We start from the raw sequence: 20628 nt of genomic DNA on the forward strand, positions 1-20628 counted from the left end.
ATAAACATGTCAGTTTAAAGTAAGAGAAAGTAGATTTGTAAAAGAACCAAATAAATTTTCTAAGAATGAAAACAGTCACTGGGATGAAAACTCAGTGTAGGTATTACACACTGGATTAGCAAAGTATTAGTGAATTAGAATATAGATTTGAGGACATCATCCAGAAAATGAAGAAGCACATGTCAAGTGAACACAGTTAAGGCACATGAATGATAGAAGAAAAATTTCCACTGTATATCTAAATAAAAGCTCCAGAAGTAAAGATTGGAAAATCGTGGGAAGGGGCTTTGACTTAGTAAGAAGTTTTCCAGATTTATCCATTTTGTTTTATGTACTGTCACTCTGTTTTATTACTGAGTAGCAATCTATTATGCAGATATATGTCAATTTGTTTTTCCATTCATGTTTGAGGGACATTTGGGTTTTTTCAAGGTTTTTGACTATTGGGAATAAAGTCTGATAATCTGAGGTTGGTATCTGTTTTAGTCAGCTTTTTCATTGCTGTGATTAAAAGACCTGCGAGAACAGTTTTAAGGAGAAAAGGTTTACTTGGGGACTCACAATTTCAAAGGTCTCAGTTCACAGAAGGCTGGCTCCATTCCTTGGGGCTAGGCAGAACATTATGGCTGAGGAGTGTGGTAGAAGGAAGCAGTTCACATGATGATCAGGAAGCAGAGAGAGACTTCACTCCCCAGATAGAAAACATATACCCCAAAGGCATACCCTCCAGGGACCCACATCTTCCAACCACACCCTACCTGTTTTTAGTTACCACTCAGTTAATTCCTGTTAGGGGATTAATTCATTGATTGGGTTGAAGCTCTCCAAATCCAATCATTTCATCTCTAAACCTTTTTGCACTGTCTCACACATGAGCTTTTGAGGGATACCTCAAATCCATACTATACATTATCTGTTGATTGTCTCTTTTCTTGAGGATTGGTTAGATTGCAACCAACACCCAGGACGTGTTCTGAGACCTTGATGGTGTTTTTACTGTAGCTCTTTTCTCAAAGCATTAACGGCTTCTTTGGCATATTCCATGTTTCCTGCAGGGGTGGAGTTGACCTTGTTGCTTGCATAATTTCAAACACAGAAACAAGACTTACCTTCTGCAGCTCTCTCCCACATTCCCCTATACTTTCATTTCATGAACCCCCTTTGTTAGGGCCAGAACTAATTTCTTACAATTTTGCCTGATGCTATCATTCAGGTCCGCATAATTGAGGCTGCCCATGAGATACAGTAGCAAAAAAAAAAAAAAAGAGAACAGGAGCATCCCAGCCCCACCCCCACTCTTTTCCAGTTCCTCTATTTAAAGAGTCAGTGTTCTCTTATTCATAAGCATACTCATGGCCTGTCAATGGCAGTACAAATATGTCTTAGGGCAGGGCCAACAGAGAAAAACAAACAGGGATTTCCCTACACTCAGTGTTGTAGAAGCCCCTTCTACAATCTTCTCAGTTCAGCCCACATTGAAGTAAAAGCCAGCAAATAAAGGAAGAAAAAAATTATGGAAAAAGAAAACTCATTGGTCAGGTCTTAATTCTATGGGTCCAGAGATGTTCTTTTTGCTATTCCTTATTCATACTTCATATGCATTCTTCTACATGAATGAATTACTTTACATAAAAGGATATGAAACAAAAACAAAACAAAATAAATTAAAGTTGAAAACTGGCCTCGTGACCATGAAAATTGGTGAAGCTCTGAATAAATTCAAAGTTGTTCTGGAGGGATGCTATCATAATCTGGAATTTAAAGGATTTTCACAAAGAGAATTCTCACTCAAGAGGAGCTAAGAGTAAAAATTTATAAGCCATTTCAGAAAATAAACCACCATGAGGAGTTTGCAACAAAAGAGAAATAGCAACCCTGAAACAGAATGTAATAGAACAATTTTAAATATGTTTAAAATGATTAAAGAGGAGAGGCAAGGTGAAGAAACTACAATATATAAATAGGTCAGTTTAAAGTAAAAGAAAGTAGATTTGTGAAAAAAACAAAAAACAAATTTTCTAAAAATGAAAATACAGCCATTAGGATGAAAACTCAGTGCAGGTATTAAACACTGGATTAGCAAAGATTAGGAAAGAATTAGTGAATTAGAATATAGATTTGAGGACATCATTCAGAAAATGAAGATACACATCTAGTGTGAACACAGTTAAGGCACAATTAGAAGGAACAAATCTAATATACATCTACATAAGAGCTCTAAAAGTAGACTGGAAATGTGGAGAAAAGCTGAAGACTTACAAATTGAAAACTTCAGATAAAGAAAGCAGAATAAATAAAACTCATAATCATAATACCAATTCTCTGCAAATCTTCCAGAAAATAAAAGGAACATTTGTCCCGAAATTTTACAATGATACTGAACAGAAAAAGGCATTAACAAATTTCCAATCAATATCTCATGACTATTGCATATACAAATTCACACAAAATTTTAACAAGCTGAATATAGCAATTTTTATAGAAAGGATAATATAAGATGACCAAATAAAGTTAATCCAGGGAACAAAAAGTGATACATTTGGAAAAATCAACCATTGTAATATAAAATATCAATAAAAAGAAAAACTATATGACTTTCTTAATAGATGCAGAAAAAGCATTTGATGAAATACAAAATGTTCATTCATGCTAGAAAGTCTGAGCAAATCAGGAATGAGATGTCCCTAACCTGATCAAGGGCATCTATTAAGACTACAGGAAATAGTTGTTGAAATACCAAATGCTTTCCCCCATATGATCGAAAAGAAGACAATGATTTCTGCTTTCACTGTTCTAGTTCACTATTGTAGTGGCAGTCTTAGCCAGTGTGATAGCATTATAATTGAAATATAAACCATACAGATTATAAAGGGGAAAAAAAAGAGCATCTCTATAATTTCACATACAGATTTCAAAAGGGTCCATCTATATATTCATTAAATACTTCTTGGTATCCTTAGTTTAGGATTTTGAGTTTATTAATATTTTATTAGAATAATATAAAATCAGAAGACATATTTCTTTTAAATAGTTTATAATTCAGAAAGTTAAATTCTTATGACTTCCTTTATTTAAACAGAATTAATATTTGGTTACATTTTCTTCTGAAAACTCTCTTATGCCCTCTGCTGTCCATTTACTGAACATAAGTCAATAAAATTCATTTAGATGATAAGAAGTCTAATTTTTTGAGTCAGTCTTAGGAAACAATATATGCTGAGAAATGCTCTTAAATTTTTTTCCTTATTGTAAGAAGCACCATATGACCCAGTTATACCACTCCTTGGTATTTATCCTAAAGAATGAAAGTTAGCACACTATAGAGATACAGGCAAATCCATGTTTATAGTTGCACAATTCACAATAGCCAAACTATGGAACCTGCCTAGGTGTCCATCAGCAGATGAATGGATAAAGAAAATGTGGTTCATATACACAGTGGAGTTTTATTCAGCCACAAACAAGAATGAAATTTAATCATTTCTAGGAAAATAGAACTTGAGAACATTAAGTGAAATAAGCCAAATACAGAAAGTCAAGGATGGTATGTTTTCTGATGCATATGAGAAGCACCTGAAGAGTTAAAATATTCTCCAAGTAAACTATGAACAAGGAGAAAACATTATATCTGATTCTGTATTTACAAGGTGAATATTTTCTTTTCTTTCTTTTTTCTTTTTCTTTTTTTTTTTTGGTCAAGGGTGTCAGAAAATTATGGGCTGGGATTGTGGCTCAGTGGTACAGCACTTGCCTAGCATGTGTGAGGCACTGGGTTTGAGTCTCAGCACTACATATAAATAAATGAATAAAATAAAGGTCTGTCAATTTAAAAAATATTTTTAAAAAAAAGGTGTCAGAAAATTCGGACTTTTGGGTCAGATCTTCTAATTGCTTAATCTTAAAGTTTATCAATCTGTTTTTTCATCTATAATGCAAAGGGAATAATAATTGTCCTCCTAAATAAAGAGTGTTTTGTGAGGATACAGTGAGAAGATGCAGGTGAACATGATTTGAAAACTATAATGGCATACAGATGGAAGGCACATGTTTTATTAATCACTATAGGCATATAGACATATTTGATACTCATTAGGCTGTTTTATGTGTAAATAACTGCTTAACATCTTATATTAATCTTGATATCAATAATTTTCTATATTTTCAACCTCATACAATCAGAAAAGTTGTTCCTCTATTTTATTTAGTTTATTTGAAAATAGTGAAATGATTATGTTGACAATTATGGTTGAACTGCCAATTCCATTAATTTAGTTTGTCTCCAGAAAGGAAAAATTACCATATAAGTAATTACTTATTAAGGATTCATATTTCATCTAAAAATATCTAGCACTTACACAGAAAATTTGAGTGCATTCTCAACTTGCTTAATCCAGTTTCTTTTTAAAATTTCTTTTGAAAAGTTTGAAGTTTGAAATCAATGGATTTGCCTGTGGGTTTTCATAAAAAATGATAGTTTGAAGATTAATCTGAGTAATTATGACCACATTATTCATTCATTGGGCCCTTGAAGAGCCTAAAAGCTAGCACCTATCATGAGTCTTCATTAAATGAAGAATATGGAGGAAGGAAGGATTAAGGATAGAGAGGAGAAAAGGGAAACTTAAGCAAGTATTGAATTTTTTTTAAAAAGGCATCACCAGCAAAGAATGGCTAGAACTCAGGAGAACTTTAATCTAGTCTCTTTCTCTCTCCTCTCTACCACCATAGTTCCCAAGAATTCTGGTCATGCACTTGGGTAAGGACTTCAATTCTTGAAGACATTCAGTTTCAGCACTTGTGTTTTATTAAACTTTGTTGTTATTTGGTGTCTTGGCTAAATAATTTTGGGGAATTTGTAGAAGGTAGAGGCAGAGAAAGAGAGAGAGATCAGGCAGGTAAAAAGGAAATAAGTCTTCCACCCTCAACCCCCTTTTTTTACCTTCATAAAATAATAAAATAGAAAAAGAGAGACCCTATAGAGTTACTTAGTACATACATCTTTAACATTCAGAAACAGGATCAATGCTGTTCTCAAAAAATTTCGATTTGTCAAAACTGTTTTGGTAAGTTAGAATCAATGTTTTCCCTAAAATAAAAATACAGTACTTTACATTGCGATTTGTGAACTATGCACCGTTGCCATCCATTATCTCAATTGATCCTCTGACGTAAGGCAAGGAAATCACTGGCCTTATTAAGATCGAGCAATTAAACCCCAAAGACATCCAATGACTGGAGTAAGGTCACTTAGATCAGGGAAAGCCAGGACTCTAACGCTATTCCTACACTGTATTTGTTACAGAAGGAATTTCCTCAAAAGGCACCAATGTGACTCTATTTCTTGTCACAGGATTCTCCATCCCCCAGGGAACCGTCCCCCTCACCCCCTAAACACTAGTTTAGCGAAGTTTGGGTTTAAGCACCCAGAGGGGACTTCTACTTTGCACCTAATTCTCGTCTTTTAAAAGAGCAGCTTCTTACCCCTTCCCTTGGTCCTGATCCTTATATAGGCTCCTATTTTCTTTTGGGGGTTTGACCTCCTGGATCTCACTCCAAAGCTCCGCCCTCTCCAAACACGAAGTCGCGTCCTCGGTCTCCAAGGTGATCACGCAGATTTACCCACTTACCCCTCTCGGGCTTTCCATTGGCCAGCAGGATTCCCATGTAGATTTTTTTTTTTCCCATCCCTCCAATGGCCAATGGGCTTGACGTACAGGTGGCGCGTCTTTCTCGCAGAGTCCAACAAAGCACGTGACCCTAACTGTCCTGCGCATTGCCTCCCGGGATATGTAGTTTCTAAACTGCCAAAAATCCCTGACCATATGGCGTTTCCCGAACTACCTATCCCGTTGGCCTTCGCGAAAGGGGCGGGAGTTAGCAAGGAGTCCGCGTTTGGATTTTGTATTTACAGCTTTGGAATTCCAATTTGCTGCTGCCGCGCAGCTGAGATTTAAATCGCCTAGTCGGGTGAATGGGCTTGCTCTAGCTTCCGCAAACCCTCGCAGACGTCTCCTTTTTGTCTTGAAGCAGCTCAGTGCTTAAGGCGATTGGCCCCGGCAAGGGACGTCGCCGGCATAGTGGAGGTGTTCCCAGGGGTGGGTAAGAGGGACACGTCATGTTCGCCCCCAGTTCGGGCTGGGGGCTTGGCTGCCTCAGGCTTGGTCAGCGCCGTGTGTGGGCTGGCGCTGGGATCTGGACTCTTCGGGCCTGCCAGGCCAGGCGGTACGGCTCAGCTGGGGGCGAGCGGCGGCCGGGATCCGAGCCCGAGGCCTCTCTGCCTGGCCCAGTGCGCCGGACTCTGAAGGAGTGGACGTTCCTAGTTAGCCCGTTCGGTCAGCTGCGGGTGAGGCTCCCCTGTCACCTGTCTGTGAGGCCCCTAGACCCCCTCACGTACCCCGATGGCGACCGCATGCTGGTCGAGGTGTGCGGCGTGGAGGGCGGAACACTGGACCTGAATGACCTGCAGGTGAAGTATGACGAGGCCCTGCAGGAGATGGCCATCCTGTCTGACACCATCGACCCCCAGGCGTCGGTGGAGGTGAACACACCCCTGAAGTTTGGCAAGTGAAGTTTGGGCCCCGAGGACAAACACAGCAACCTTCTTAAATTCGACCAAGTTAGGCGGATGTGCATTTTTGATTTGTCCCTTTGGACCTGACTTTCTAACCTAATTTACAGTTGGCCTCTTTTCTTCTGGACTGCTGAGTTCTGAGTATTATTTAAGAATTAGGTTCCAAATGAAGTCAAAAATTTAAATTGAATGCAAACATGTTTTGGAATAATCCCAAATAATATTTGTGGAGACCTTTATGGGTTTTTTTTTGTCACATTGTCCTTAGCAAACTGTTTACTTTTTAGGGTTGAGGTTCATTGATAATTCATTAAATGGTATGGCAACCCATCTACATTTCCTCTTGTGTACCATCTCCCCTTGCTGTCCCCATACAACTCCTTACCTTATGGGCCGTTCCATATCTAGACTGGAGCAAGTATTTGGTTTCAGAGAGGGACCTGACTTATTACTGATTTCTCTGGTTCTTTTTGGTCAAAGTTCTCCAGGAGTAGCAAGCTTTAAAGAAAAACATACTGAAAGATTGCCTAAGAAACTTCAGAAATAATGGCTGCACGATATGTATTTCCTAGGCATTTGGGTTGTGTTATTTCTTAGGTGCAAGACACTATGTACACATACTTTTCCAGGAAGGACTCCCCAGGCTCTCATTCTTCCAGGAACTGAAGGATGATATTGATGGTGATCACAATAGTAACATAATCATTTCTAATATAATCTTTTCTAATCCTTACTATAAAGTACATGTTATTGTCACCATTCCAGATGAGGAAATTGAGATAAAGGGAGTATCATAAAATAAATATTTATTGTGGATGAACCAAAAGAAGCATGAAATTTACATTCTAGTATGGGGGGGTTAGTAAATTAAGAAATGTCTTCTTTCTCTTAGATATAAAGTGATAGAGCTGGGATTTGAACTGACCAGAATTCACCCAACCACTTTGCTTCTCAGCTTATTTTAACTAGCCCAGATGACTAAGAGATCCTTCCCTAAAAATGTCTGGGAGATGCTAGTGGAAATTTTCCCATAGTACAGAAAGGACTATTTAAGTAGAGCTCAGCAAAATTTATGGCAGCACAGATGAAAACAGATAATATCTTTGTTGGTGATTCCAAACTTCATTATTTGTTGCTGACTCTTTTTAGTTCCAGAACTTCACTTTTAACTTACTGTTTCCATGTTTATTCCATAGTTCTCTCAAATCTACATAACTCGGTTTTCTTCATACTGTTCCTTCAGTTTGTCTGTTAGCTGTTTCAGTGGAAGGGTGAAAGCAGCATTACTATCACTGTCTGGTTTCAGTTTCTTCACTTACCTATCAAAGGTAGAGTATCTGTGTCAGTCATGTTTCTATCACTGTGGCAAAATAACTGAGACAAGAACTTAAAAGGAGGAAAGATATATTTTGGTCATGGTTTCAGAGATTTCAGTCCATGGTCAGTTGGCCCCATTGCTGTGGACTTGTGGTGAGGCAGAACATCGTGTAAGAGAAGGGCATGGTGGGAACAAAGCTGCTCACCTCATTGTGGCCAGGAAGTAAACACACAGAAAGAAAAGGACTGGGGACACGATAAACCCTTCAAGGACACCCCCAGTGACCAATCCTAGTTTTTCACCACCTCCTAGTTACCACCAGCTGGGAACCAAGTGTTTAATACATGAGCCTTTGGGGACATTTTAAATCCAAACTATGACATTATCTCCTTCACTACATATTAACCTATGCCACCTTAGATCCAGGAATATGTTGTAACATTACTGGGAAATAAATTTTGCAGTTATACTTACATCCATGTTTATGTGGCGTAAAACTATCGTTTTATATATTCTCACTTAATCTCAGCCAAAATATTGCTGTTATTTTAAGCCTTTTCAGAGATTGCTATGCAACTGTTTTTGTGCTCAAACTATTGAAATTGTGACATTAGCCCCCCATAGTTTGTATTTGGGGGAACATAGTGTTTACTTCTATAGCCTACATTAAGGAAAATCACCAATATTTATGTGAATTAAGTATTAAATACTAGTATTCTTAATTATTTTATTTTATACAGAGATACCTAAGGTTATGCCTTAAATTGACAAAGATGGTACCTGTGATTCTTTATTTTCTAAACTTTCTTCAAATAGCACTCTTATTTTTTCCACAATCTTATAGTTTTAATACTGTTTAATTAAGTTTTTCAAAAAATTATTTCAAATACCTTGTGATGTAGCTGCATGACTATATTCTCATTTCTTAGGTTTGAAAGGTTAGAGTTAGGATTTGAAGTCTAAGTCATGATCTTATGTACTAATTCATGCTACTCCTGTAATCTGGTTTTAATTTGAGGGAGATTTAGAGAAGAATCTTTAAATTTTCTTGATATAAGAGAGAGACTAGGCTGACCAACTTAAATGATTTATGATAGTGACTCATTAACTCACTGTATTAGTCATTTGTGTGTTTATGGGGGTGTTTCTCAGGGGCTAAGAGGCTTCCATGCTCTTCCATGTGAAACATGAGTAACTACAAGAATTGCCTTCACTTGCCTCTTTTACTTCCCATCTATGTTACTTCCTCTGTTTATTTTTTTATTTTTATTTTTTTTTTTTGGTGCTGGGGATCGAACCCAGGGCCTTAGTGCTTACAAGGCAAGCACTCTACCAACTGAGCTATCTCCCCAGCCCTACTTCCTCTTTTTAGATGATAGAGGCCAACAGAAATTATGTCCAAATACTGGCAGAAAGCCATTGTACTTGATCCTGTTGCCAATTTTAGAGAGAGACTGTTAACCAAAGATGCTCTGTCCCAAGATGCAGTAACATTCTTGACATAACTAAGGAGCTGAATTTCTACGGGGTACTAAAATGCTTTGGAACTCATTATTACTAACTTGTTTTTTTTTTTTTTATTCCTTTTTTACTTCTAGATTTGAATATCAAGTCATCAGGGTCTGGCTGTGTAAAAGTCCAAAATATTCAGTGTGATAATTGCAAAATTGAAACTGAACAGGGAACCAGCATCTTACAGTCTGTTAAGGTATAATCATTTTTCTAGTTATGTTTCAGTTAAAAAAAAAAAACCTTAAATTATGAACTCTAGTATCAAACTAAAGAGATCATTCATTTTTTTAGAATATTATAATTTACTTATGTGTCAGAAATTCTTTGCAAACATTTTGCCTTGACAGCAGTTCTGTTTTGAAAGTAACAAATGTTGTAGTAGCTTTCAAGGTTTTACCTCATATTTCTTTCAGGTCTCTTTTCAAATTGTACAGTAAAACTCAGAGTATATAGTCTTAGTATTCTGAGATCTTACTAAGTTAAAGAAATTTTAGTCTTCACAGTTGTTTTCTTCCATTTATTTAAAAATAAGAAATAGTCTTTTTATACACTATAAATGTGCTTAAAATATTAGGTTACTTTAATCATATTTTTCATGTACCAGGTAGCACTTTTACTTAGAGACTAAATAGCTATTTATGCAAAACAGGTAATTCATCTTATTTTATAATTAACATTTTTATATTTAATTTTCTTTAAATTAGATTGATCTTAACAGTAAATGATTTGAAATACATCTCTGATAGGTAGCTTATTGTTGCGCCTAGTAACTCATAGTCTTCTAGCACTTGCATAGTCAAAATGCAATACTTTTGTGAACATCAATTGAAGGTAATTTTGTTAAAGTGAACTCAGTCATCTTTACTTTACAGTTGTAAAACTTTTTCATTTTTATATCTAAAACACTTATTGGAATGATTAGTTTGATGCATTTTTATTTTTACATTAGTAGTTTTTTATCCATCTTTACTTGCATATCTACTTTATGGTCTACATATGAACCATTTTAAATAAATTTAGTTGTACAAACATAAATAATTAAGAATATCTGCCAGGTGTGGTGGTGCATACCTGTAGTCCCAGCAGCGTGGGAAGCAGGAGGATCACGCGTTCAAAACCAGCCACAGCAACTTAGCAAGACTCTATCTCTAAATAAAATATTAAAAAAGGGACTGGAGATGTGACTCAGTCGTTAAGCACCCCTGGGTTCAATCCCTGGTACCAATAACATAACATAACATAACAAAATAAATAGAATTAAGAATATCTTGACATGCCATTTTAACAAAACAGGTTGGTTCAGATTCTTGTAAAAAGATTGCACTATGAAATCCTCATCTTGACACATGAACTGGATAAGAATACCACAGTTCCTTTTGTCCTTAGAAGTATATTATTCACTTGTTGGTACTCAAGTTTTGGAGAACTAATGTAGAATACCATACTCTGAAGACTCAGAGTTTGGAATTTCCAATTTCACATTGGAAATTAGAATCTAGAATGCTGCTGTCTTTATTTCTGCTGTCATCATTTTTTTCATCTGATAAGTCTGAAAGATCTTAAGAAAAAAAATTGGTTTCTCAGCCTTGGCACTATGACATTTTGTGTCAGATAATTTTTCATTGTGGGGCTATGCCCTGTGCAGGATAGGATGCTTAGCACCACCTCTGGTCTCCAGAAGAATGCTCCTTGGTTATAATAAGGAAAACTATCTCCATACATTGCCAAATGTCCTCTGGGGGAGAAAATCACCTCCAGTTGAGAAACATTCTAGGCTAAGTCCATCATTCTTCTGGTTTCCTATTCTTTTAATGTCTGTCTCTGTCTTTCTCTCTCTAGCATGGTTAGGAATAATCCATGAATAATAATTAAATAACTCCTAGGAGAATGAAGTACAAAATGTTGACATACTAAAAATAAGAACACTATTATCCTATATAATGTATTTTAGATTTATGAAAAGTTCAGTGGATTGTTACAGTAATTTCAAGATAGATTGAGTTTAATTCTATTTTTAAAAAATAAGTAAATTATTTGTTTTTTGAAAGACTTCTAAGAAAGAATAAAAATCATGAAATATCAATTCTTATAAATAAAATGACTCAAATTCTTATAAATAAAACTGGGCCTTTCGTTGCTCTGGTGTACTAAGGGTTAAGGGAATTATTCTTGAGATCTTAGTATTTAACTGACTTAAATTCACAAGTCAGAACACTTTGGTAAAATATTTGGTTTAAGTTTTTAATATGGTACAATATCATCTTGAATTAGTGATCATCTGTTAATATAACTCACTTATTTTAAGGTCTTATGTAGAGTTCTGTGTAATAAAATTTATAACAATAATAAGTATTGCTCATGAGTCCCTTTTATGTACCAACTAAGCCTCTGTTTGATCCTTGAAGCATCTCCATTTTCTCAAGAAACTAAGAGGCATTAAGAGACTAAGGAACTCACTTGAGTTTATATAGCTAAAAAATTTGATCTTGAATCTTCCCAGTCTCTAAATTCATGCTTTTACTACCTTTATTGTTGTAAAATGTATGACAATACCACATTTATTCAACTTCTTTAGGGATTAAGGTAAATAAACTTTTAGGCAACAGACCCTTAGCTCATTGAATGCCACACATTTGCATTTTTAAAGAGTGTAATGATTTTCTTTTCTAAATAATTTCTGATTTAAATATCTATTATATTTATTTTCAATCCAGTTTTATTTATCTTTATAATTTTTCACATTTTGGGATAATTAGATGAGCTTAAAATTATAACAGTAGCTCAGAGTTTTCAAGCCTCTTTGGCCTCTTGGAAAATCTGATTTGTCTTCTTAAAAAAAATGCACATGTACATGAAATTTTGTTTATAATTTCATAAATTTCACAAACTCTTGAAATTCATGGAGGCTCAGTTAATAACTCTTGATTTGAAACAACAGTTTGCTTTTTGAAAATCCTTTAGTATTTGCCTGATGAAGCACATATTAAATATAATTCAACTTCAGACTCATGTCTCTGTGGGCATGAAGTTAACCATACTATCTATAATACAAATCCTTTTGAGAATGATTCATTTTGCTCTTCCACTCAATATTTTTAAAATCGATTCCTGAGCTCTTTTACCCAAAATTGAACTATTTTCCCTGTATGGAAGGCAACCAGAAGCTCCTTGGTTGTTTTGAAATTTTGTATCCCTACCATTTAGACATTTTTCTGCAGTGACTGGTCATAATGGTGATTTTGCTTTTGCTGTTTTTCAGCCTTTGCAACTTCTACTATTTACCTATTTTTTTCTCCTTTTAATTGTAGAACTGAAGACATATAGTAGTTGAGGGAAAGTAAATTACTCTAAAAAAAAATAGACCAAACATCTATTTGCTGAGGTACAAATATAGTTTCTCACTTGTGCCCGGATGTGTGGGGGGCTGTCTTCCATTCAGTGATTCTAGGTTTCTACTCGCTTCTGGCTCTGCCATCTCTCTCTTAGAGCTTTGTTGTAAACTACACTCACCTGTTGGAAGGGGATAAACACAGAGAAGGCACACCTATTCTTCTAAAAACACCAGCCTAGCATTTCTGCTTACATTCTGTTGGTAAGAACTTAGCAACATCTAAGAGGAAAGGGAAGCTGAAAAATGATCTCATCATGGGTCCAGCTACACTGCTTTTACTTTGCAGGTGGGGAAGATTTAGACAGGCTAACGGTAGTGTTTGCCCCAGTTGCCAAGTGCGAATCAAGGTGCACACAATTTGTGTGTGTGTGCGCGCACTTGAGAGAGCAAGCGAGAGAGAACTGACCTGTGACTGCTGTTTTATCTGTGCCTGGAGACATTTTTCACTTGGTGTTAGTCTGCTGTGTGTTGTGCTGCAAAGTTTAACAATGGCCTGTTACCCTAGGTGTAATCTGCCCTCTTCCAAATTGGACTTTGAAATCATACAGAGCTGGATTCTAATTGTTAATTTAGACTTTGTCACCCTGATAAAGTTTTTATTTGTTTCCCAGCACTGGGATCAAAACCTGGAGCCTTGTACATGGAAAGTGCTTGCTAGGAAAGTGTCTCCTTCTGAGCCACACCCCCCAGCCCTTATTTGGAGATAGGGTTTAGCTAAGTTGCCCAGGCTGGCCTCAAACTTGCAATCCTTCTGCCTCAGCCTCCCCAGTAGCTGGGATCACAGGTGTGTGCCACCATACTTGTCTCATGCTGAATTTTGGGTTTCTTCCTCCATAAAATGGAAAAAAGGAATACCCATCTCTCTTGGTGGTTGTGAGGATCAAATGATAAAGTTCACATAAAGCAAGTAAAGTTGTCTGTAGTACTGGAAAACTGCCAAGTAAGTGACAACTATTAATAATAATGATGAATATTAACAATGATTAATGTTGTCATCCTCATCCTCAGTGGTGGTTTGTTCGCTGGTCACAGTAATCTTCAACTCCCAAGTCCTTCTTCACTGAGGCTACTGGAATATTCACATATCTCTTCTTTTTCCCTATGAGTACAGGTGTTTAACAGCAGTCGACATTTCCTTCCAGTTGATGTTATGATTCCACACAATGAATTTCTGTTTCATTACTGATTCTTTTGTTTCTTTATTATTAATAAAAAAGCAATGTTGAAAATGTTTTATTAGTATAAGTCAAACTTATTCTTTTTCTGTATATGTATTTTTGTATTTGTCTTTCAGAGTCAAAAACTACATGTTAAAACAAAAGGAGGCAAAGTGATCTGTCTGGGGACAATTTATGGAAATATAGACATTCATGCATCAGATAAAAGTGTAAGATAGAAATTTTCTTTTTTTAGCAATTGCAGTCTTGCTTCCAGTTGACTCACAAAAGGGTAGCTTCTATAAAATTGGTGCTGTGATATTTCCTTTTTAATACTTTTTATTTCAAATTCATATTTGGAATTGAAGTGATTAAATATTATGCAATTTAAAATTTAGTTTGTGACTTAATACTTTTGACAGTTATAATTCCTTATTTGTAATCAGTAAAAACTTAGTTACCTTTTAATTCTGACGAGATTTTTATTTGATGATCATGGATTAAAATATCTCAAACTACCAGTATCTGGATTGGGCTTTTTCTTATGTGTTAGGTTTTTTGTGTATGGTATTTTCCAAGACCTGTTTACTTTGCCATTAGACAAACTGAAGAACAAGGTTTGGAACTCATTATTCTTCATTATTTTCCACAAGGTGGCATCATTAGATAGCTTTTCTGCCTTCCCAAAACTTTTTTTTTTTTTTTTTTTTAAGGAAGATTGTATTTTTTAAAAAATTATTTTATTGTTTCCTGTGATTTAGAATAGTATTAAGAGTTCAAGTCTAATTTTGGAAGTATAAGTCATCATGCTTTAAAAATATGTTCAATGATGTTTTTAAATTTTTATGAAAAATTTTGGTCTTTTTTTGTGTCTGACTTTTACAGTTTGCACTGATCTTTGTATAAATTCGCTGAATTTCATAGCCAGCTTTATTCTTCCATAGTTGGAGGGGAGTAATTGTGAGCATATCTTATAGGGGGAGTGTTGCTCTTGTAACTAAAGTGGATTATAGCACCGTTTCCATTGTTATTCTCTATCACCTTTCTCTTAGAAACTGTGGGAGCCTGTTTAAATCCAAATATTTGAGTACACCCAACTGCCTTTCAAATTAAACTAGGAAAATCTGTAAGACTTTGTGGCACTTGATGACAGCCCTTTTGAGATGGCATTTAGTTTCACCAGAATGCTGTGGTTTTAGATGTGAAAGAGGGAATTTGGACAACTTTCCAGCTCCTTCAAGTTCAGCCCTTTAATTGATGGCTAACGTATTTGGAATGATCTCTAAACTACCAGAATATTATTTACATTCAAATAAAAGTATCAAATGTTTAAATCATCTCTCAGTTGTTTACTATTTTAAATAATTTAGCCACTCAGTTAGTTATTTGCTCCAACTTTCATGGCTTATTGAGTCTTTATTTCTACTTCCTATTATGCTATTTTACTTCTTGCCTTATTGACTTATACATCCAAAGATTTGGTCTAGATTTTTTCTACTTTTTTTACATATAGTGTTAATTTATAAAGCTTATTCCTAAGCTTGCAGCTTTTTAAAAATATATATATAAAATAAATAAGAAATTCATTAACTTTTAATATCCAACTTTCATAGATATGTGCCTTGGATATTTGAGCGGTGGCATAGGGAATTGGTTAAGAGCACAAAATTGAGAATCAAACTACCTGTGTTTGAATCCTGGTTTAGCCTCCGTAACTCAGTCAAGTTACTAATGAACCTAACTCAGGGTTGTTATGAGAATTGAGTTAATCCAGGTAGAGTACTTACTATCTAACACATAGCTAACTCTATAATAATGCTTGCCCTGTTAATGATAAAGATGAAGGAACTGCGGGAATGATAACTTGACCAATCTTATTAGCTCTACTACTTTACTTCGCTGAGCCTCTGTTTTATTATTCAGAATACAGAGATGGTAGTATTTGCCTATAAACAATAGCATTGTTACATTGCTGTGTTAAAATTATATCATTTATTTTGGTGTACTAAATTTAGTTTTATAACTTAACAGAGAACATAAAAATCAATTTTATCTGACTATTGGGTGAGTTGGTGACATAGTTGTCAGTTTTCCTTTCATTCTTAGTCTGGACTACAAACCCATAGTACTTCCTTATAACTTTTCATTGTTTGTAAGAACTATATAGTATATATGTATAATATCTAAACTTAGGAAAAATGTTCCTTCTTATGTAGAAAAGAAAATTATTTTATAGCAATACCTTTGTCCAGGAAGGCATTGGTTTTCGGATCTGCTGTTGTTTCTGTTTTTAAGTAGCTACTTTCATTAAAACACAAACTCAACAGTTTTTAGAGAATCTACTCATGACACTTCTTTCCATTAACATTTAATGACTATAAGTCAAAGCCTCAGCATTTTACTGTAAACTGTGCTGTCCTAAATATAATTATTCTAGTTAGTATCTGGTGTCGTGCATTACATATGACCCTCTGGGAATTTTTAATTTCTTTGCAATTTTATGAAATGATTCATTAATATTGTAAGGGGGGTTGTTATGGTTTCACTTGCTTTCATAGAGCAGAGTATTTTTCTAGCTTCCTAGAAAGTATAATATTCAGTGTCTAATGAACAATATAAATCTTTGGCATTTTCCAGATGCTTGCAAGGAGTGTCTTGAAAGCTTTATTTGGTTGTTGGGAGAGTCTAAATCATAAATGTCCCTTTGGCAATTCAATTAAGTTTCAAATTTCTTTTCAATATTTATCTTTTGGTGTTCCCTAAAACAGCCTCAAAATCACTGTCTATAGAAAGCCAGATTTTTGCCTGCTTTGTGGAAATAGTTGTAGAATTTTACTCATAAAGCAATTTTTCAAATAATTTGAGTATAAAGCAACCTTTCATGAAGAGACTTTATAGGTAAAGGATAATTTTTTTCAGGAATTTTATACCTTTACTGTAAGATCAAGGAAGATAAAACATTTGTATTCTCACAAATCTGATTATAGGTAAAATATCTCTATATTTGACAGATTTATTGAAACTAATTTTAAAGTAAAAATTCCTCTCAATCCATCATTAGATAAAAAGAAACTATAGTAGTTTAGAAGCAAGTTGGTGTATATAGTATACTTAATAACTGCCCTTTAGAAAAGAAAGTGTATTTTAAATTAGAAGAGAAAGTAATTCTAATTTACTTCCCATAAGACCTCTACATTCTTTTCTTTCTCTTTTTGCACTTTTATTTTTCTTCTAATATTCAGGGTTCTTGAAACTCAATTCTTGTTACATAACATTTCGAACTAAATTTTTGAAGGACTCATTAGGATCAATGCACTAATGTATTATGTATTGAAATCAGTGATGCTCTTTCTTCCAACAATCCAGTGTATAGCTTGAAGTTGTCCCTGGACAAAACTGTGAGAAACCTTCCTGGTGATGCAATTTGTATGTCAACAGTTTTACAGTAATACTTACATTTTTTAAAAATACCATAAAGATGATTTGGAATCCTTAACTAGATAGCTTCATTTTACGTTGTAAGCAGTATTGGAGACATAAATATATATTGAATTTTGTTAGGGAAATCTAAGGATAAATATATAATTTCTCCCATTTTGTTTACTGGAAAAGTAAAGTGGAAAAGTTCTAGAAATAATATATATTCACTACATTAACACACTGAAGGAGAGAAATCATCATAGCTTAATAGAATCATATACAGTATGTGCTAATATTCAGACTCTGTTCAAGATTTGATAAAAAGTAAGAGACATGCATAACAAACATGCTCAATGTTGCAATGCTGTTTTTACTCTGAGAACAAGAATAAGATTAAAATGACTGCTTACATATATTAGCTGTTAGTCACTGTGAATTGGAGGCCAAGGCCAGGTGGTAAGACAAGAAAAAGAATGAAAAAGCAGGGGGAAAGTATTAATATAAGGATTGGAAATTAAGCTATTGCTTGTAGATAACCTAATTATGCATCTAGAAGTTTTTTTCTTTTTTTAATTTTTTTTATTTGTCAGTAGTGGACCCTTATTTTATTTATTTATTTTTATGTGGTGATGAGAATTGAACTCAGTGCCTCACCCGTGTTAGGCAAGCCCACTACCCCTGAGCTATGACTCCAGCCCAAGTTTTTTTTCTTAATACAGATAAATTACTAGAACTAGTGAGTTTATGTGGTTACTGGATTAAGGTCAGATACAAAAGTCAATTAAGATAAAATGAAATATTAAAATGTACCTTGTATAATAACAAATGGAGGAACTGTGGAATGAAATTGACCAAATTATGCTATGTACATGTGTGAATGTACTACAGTGCCCCTTATGTATATCTATAAAACACAAATTTTTAAGAACTATAAATAAATAGAAGGAAGACTCAAAGAATAGAGGAGGGGAAACAGAGGAGAGTGGAGGGGAGGGAAAGAGGAAGCACTGGGGACTGAGTGGAGAAAAATTATATTGCATGCATGTATGATTGTCAAAATGAACCCCAATATTATGTATAACTATAATGCACTAATAAAAACATTTAAAAATCTAATAGGACTAAATATAACAAAAGAAGAAGAGCTCTACATAGAAAATATAAAACAGTAAGAAAAATGAAAGAAGACCTAAATAAATGTGGGGATATATATTGGGTCTATTCCACATTCTACACAGAGTGCATGTTACAATCTTGTAATTAGAGTTAAGAAATCACAATTAAATGATTGTAAAGTATGTAGTAACTTCTTATGTAGTTGCCCACTAATTTCATAGGTATCATTTTGTTTTTTTCCAGTCTTTGTTTTATAATGAACTGATGAGTCTTTCTCTTACTAGACTGTGACCATAGATAAACTGCAGGGAAATTCTGTTAATATATCTACTGAAGATGGTTTGCTGAACGCCAAGTATCTTTATACAGAATCATCATTTCTGTCTTCTGCTGCTGGGGATATTGCATTAGGAAGTGTTCATGGTAAGCTGACAAAGATCTGATACATCTTAGACTTTACACATAGCTTAAATTTTAAGAGATGACATCTGCAGTTGAATAAGGATTAGGAAACTGACCTTCTAATAGACCAGCCATCTTTTAAAAATGCGATGACTCATAAGCTAGCTTAATGTTACTTTGACAAGAAATTGAAGATTATGCTGTTATATTGAAGCTACTATGATTTTTAATAGATTGCCTTATAATAGAAAATGAGTAACAAGGATATATATGCAGATGAAATATAAGCAATATTAAATAAAGATGGGTTTTGAGTGATTCCTTTTATGTTACAATAGGAAAGCTGAAAGTTAAATTAATGAAACATCTGGGTGGAATATAATTATAGCAACTCAGTATCAGAGATACTGATTTGGGTTAAAGTGCTTTATGGGCATTTCTATTGATATGAAGTCCTCAGCACCCCACCATTTTCAGTTTTCTTTGGTTAAGTATCCTCTCTCAATTTCCAAAACATGTCTCTACAGACAGGCATTATTACTTAGTCAATATTTGTATTATTGAAAGTAAAGGATAGAATGTAATGGTGAGATAATATGGCAAATGGTGTCACTCAGCCTGCCTTAAGTTTCCACAGAGCAGATGATTTAAATCCAGGTATGTTTTCTAAAAAATATACAGGTAGAATTAAGAATCACTTATCTCAGAAAGAAGTACAGAATATACATATCTGCTAAATACCTTTGGGCTATAATCCAGGAAATTTAGACTTTAACCTTTTCTATATATGGTCTACCAATTTCACTTCTGTACTAAACTGAATATTGGTATCTGTGCACTCTGGCTAACCCCCCAGATTTTAGTGAGTATAAGATATTTGGTGGTAACTGAAACCATGGTAAGAGCTAGCCATGCTGTGTAGCAAACAGACAAGCCATGTTTTCATTCTTTGAAGAAAAAAAAAAAAAGAGTATGTATATACTTGGAATAATTCTTGAGCCTTGAGCCTAATTTAATGACTAAGCCTCAGCCATTCTTGCAAAGTTAAAATATTATTTGAGCCCAAAATAGCTTGAGTACAAGTAGAGCTGTAGCCAGATAAAACAAATGGTTTTGTTTACTTACTCATTTATTTTTTATTCAGTTGCTCATTAGGTAGTTCTGGCAATTTGTAGCTTCATATTTTAAAAATAAGATATAAGCACTACATTTCTGTTAATTAAAATACTGTACCTGACATACCGAATAGCTTTTAGTGAAAAACAATTCCTTATCAAAATAGATTAACATCCAGAGGAAAAACAGTTCCGTTCTCAGCACTGCTTTATACCATGTTTACACTAAATGCATTGATGTGTGATTTCTTTGCTTTAATATAGATAAGAACTCAAATTGGAACAGGTACACTTTTTGCACTCTTGTTCTGTTGACCACAGTGTAGCTGAAATAGAAATATTTCTAGGGATGAGAGATCATTCCTTGGCTTTTATAAAACCTTTTAATATTTACTGACCTTTAATATTAAGTCAAATACATTTCCATATGTGGTTTAAGCCTAGTCCTCTTTTGGACTATTGTCTGAGGTTGGGGTTCCTTGAAAGCAGATGCTCTTGAGGTAGGAATTAGTGTCGCACATTTACTAGGGAGAGCTCTTGAAACCTTCCTGTGAAGGAAGAAACCCCAATGTCCATAGAGGTTGGACTGTGATACAGTTTCAACAACATCAGGAGGGAGCTCAGAA

General features: G+C 34.7%; 2 protein-coding genes across 4 annotated transcripts in view; one reads left to right on the forward strand and one right to left on the reverse strand.

The window, feature by feature from the left end:
* Positions 1-5571, reverse strand: part of Ccdc146 (coiled-coil domain containing 146) — a 143887-nt gene extending 138316 nt beyond the window's left edge. For both annotated transcript variants that reach the window (XM_047561034.1, XM_047561032.1), the window contains exon 1: positions 5482-5571. The gene's annotated coding sequence lies outside the window, so the exon portion shown is untranslated. The remainder of the gene's footprint in view (positions 1-5481) is intronic.
* A 310-nt stretch (positions 5572-5881) lies between these two features.
* Fam185a (family with sequence similarity 185 member A) overlaps positions 5882-20628 on the forward strand; it is a 41953-nt gene continuing 27206 nt past the window's right edge. For both annotated transcript variants that reach the window (XM_047562527.1, XM_047562528.1), the window contains exons 1-4: positions 5882-6560; positions 9488-9597; positions 14087-14179; positions 18770-18908. In XM_047562527.1, the coding sequence (XP_047418483.1) occupies positions 6116-6560; positions 9488-9597; positions 14087-14179; positions 18770-18908 (787 nt within the window). In that variant the 5' untranslated portion in view covers positions 5882-6115. The remainder of the gene's footprint in view (positions 6561-9487; positions 9598-14086; positions 14180-18769; positions 18909-20628) is intronic.

Source organism: Sciurus carolinensis, chromosome 8 (genome assembly GCF_902686445.1).
Source record: "Sciurus carolinensis chromosome 8, mSciCar1.2, whole genome shotgun sequence".
Taxonomy (NCBI): Eukaryota; Metazoa; Chordata; class Mammalia; order Rodentia; family Sciuridae; genus Sciurus; species Sciurus carolinensis.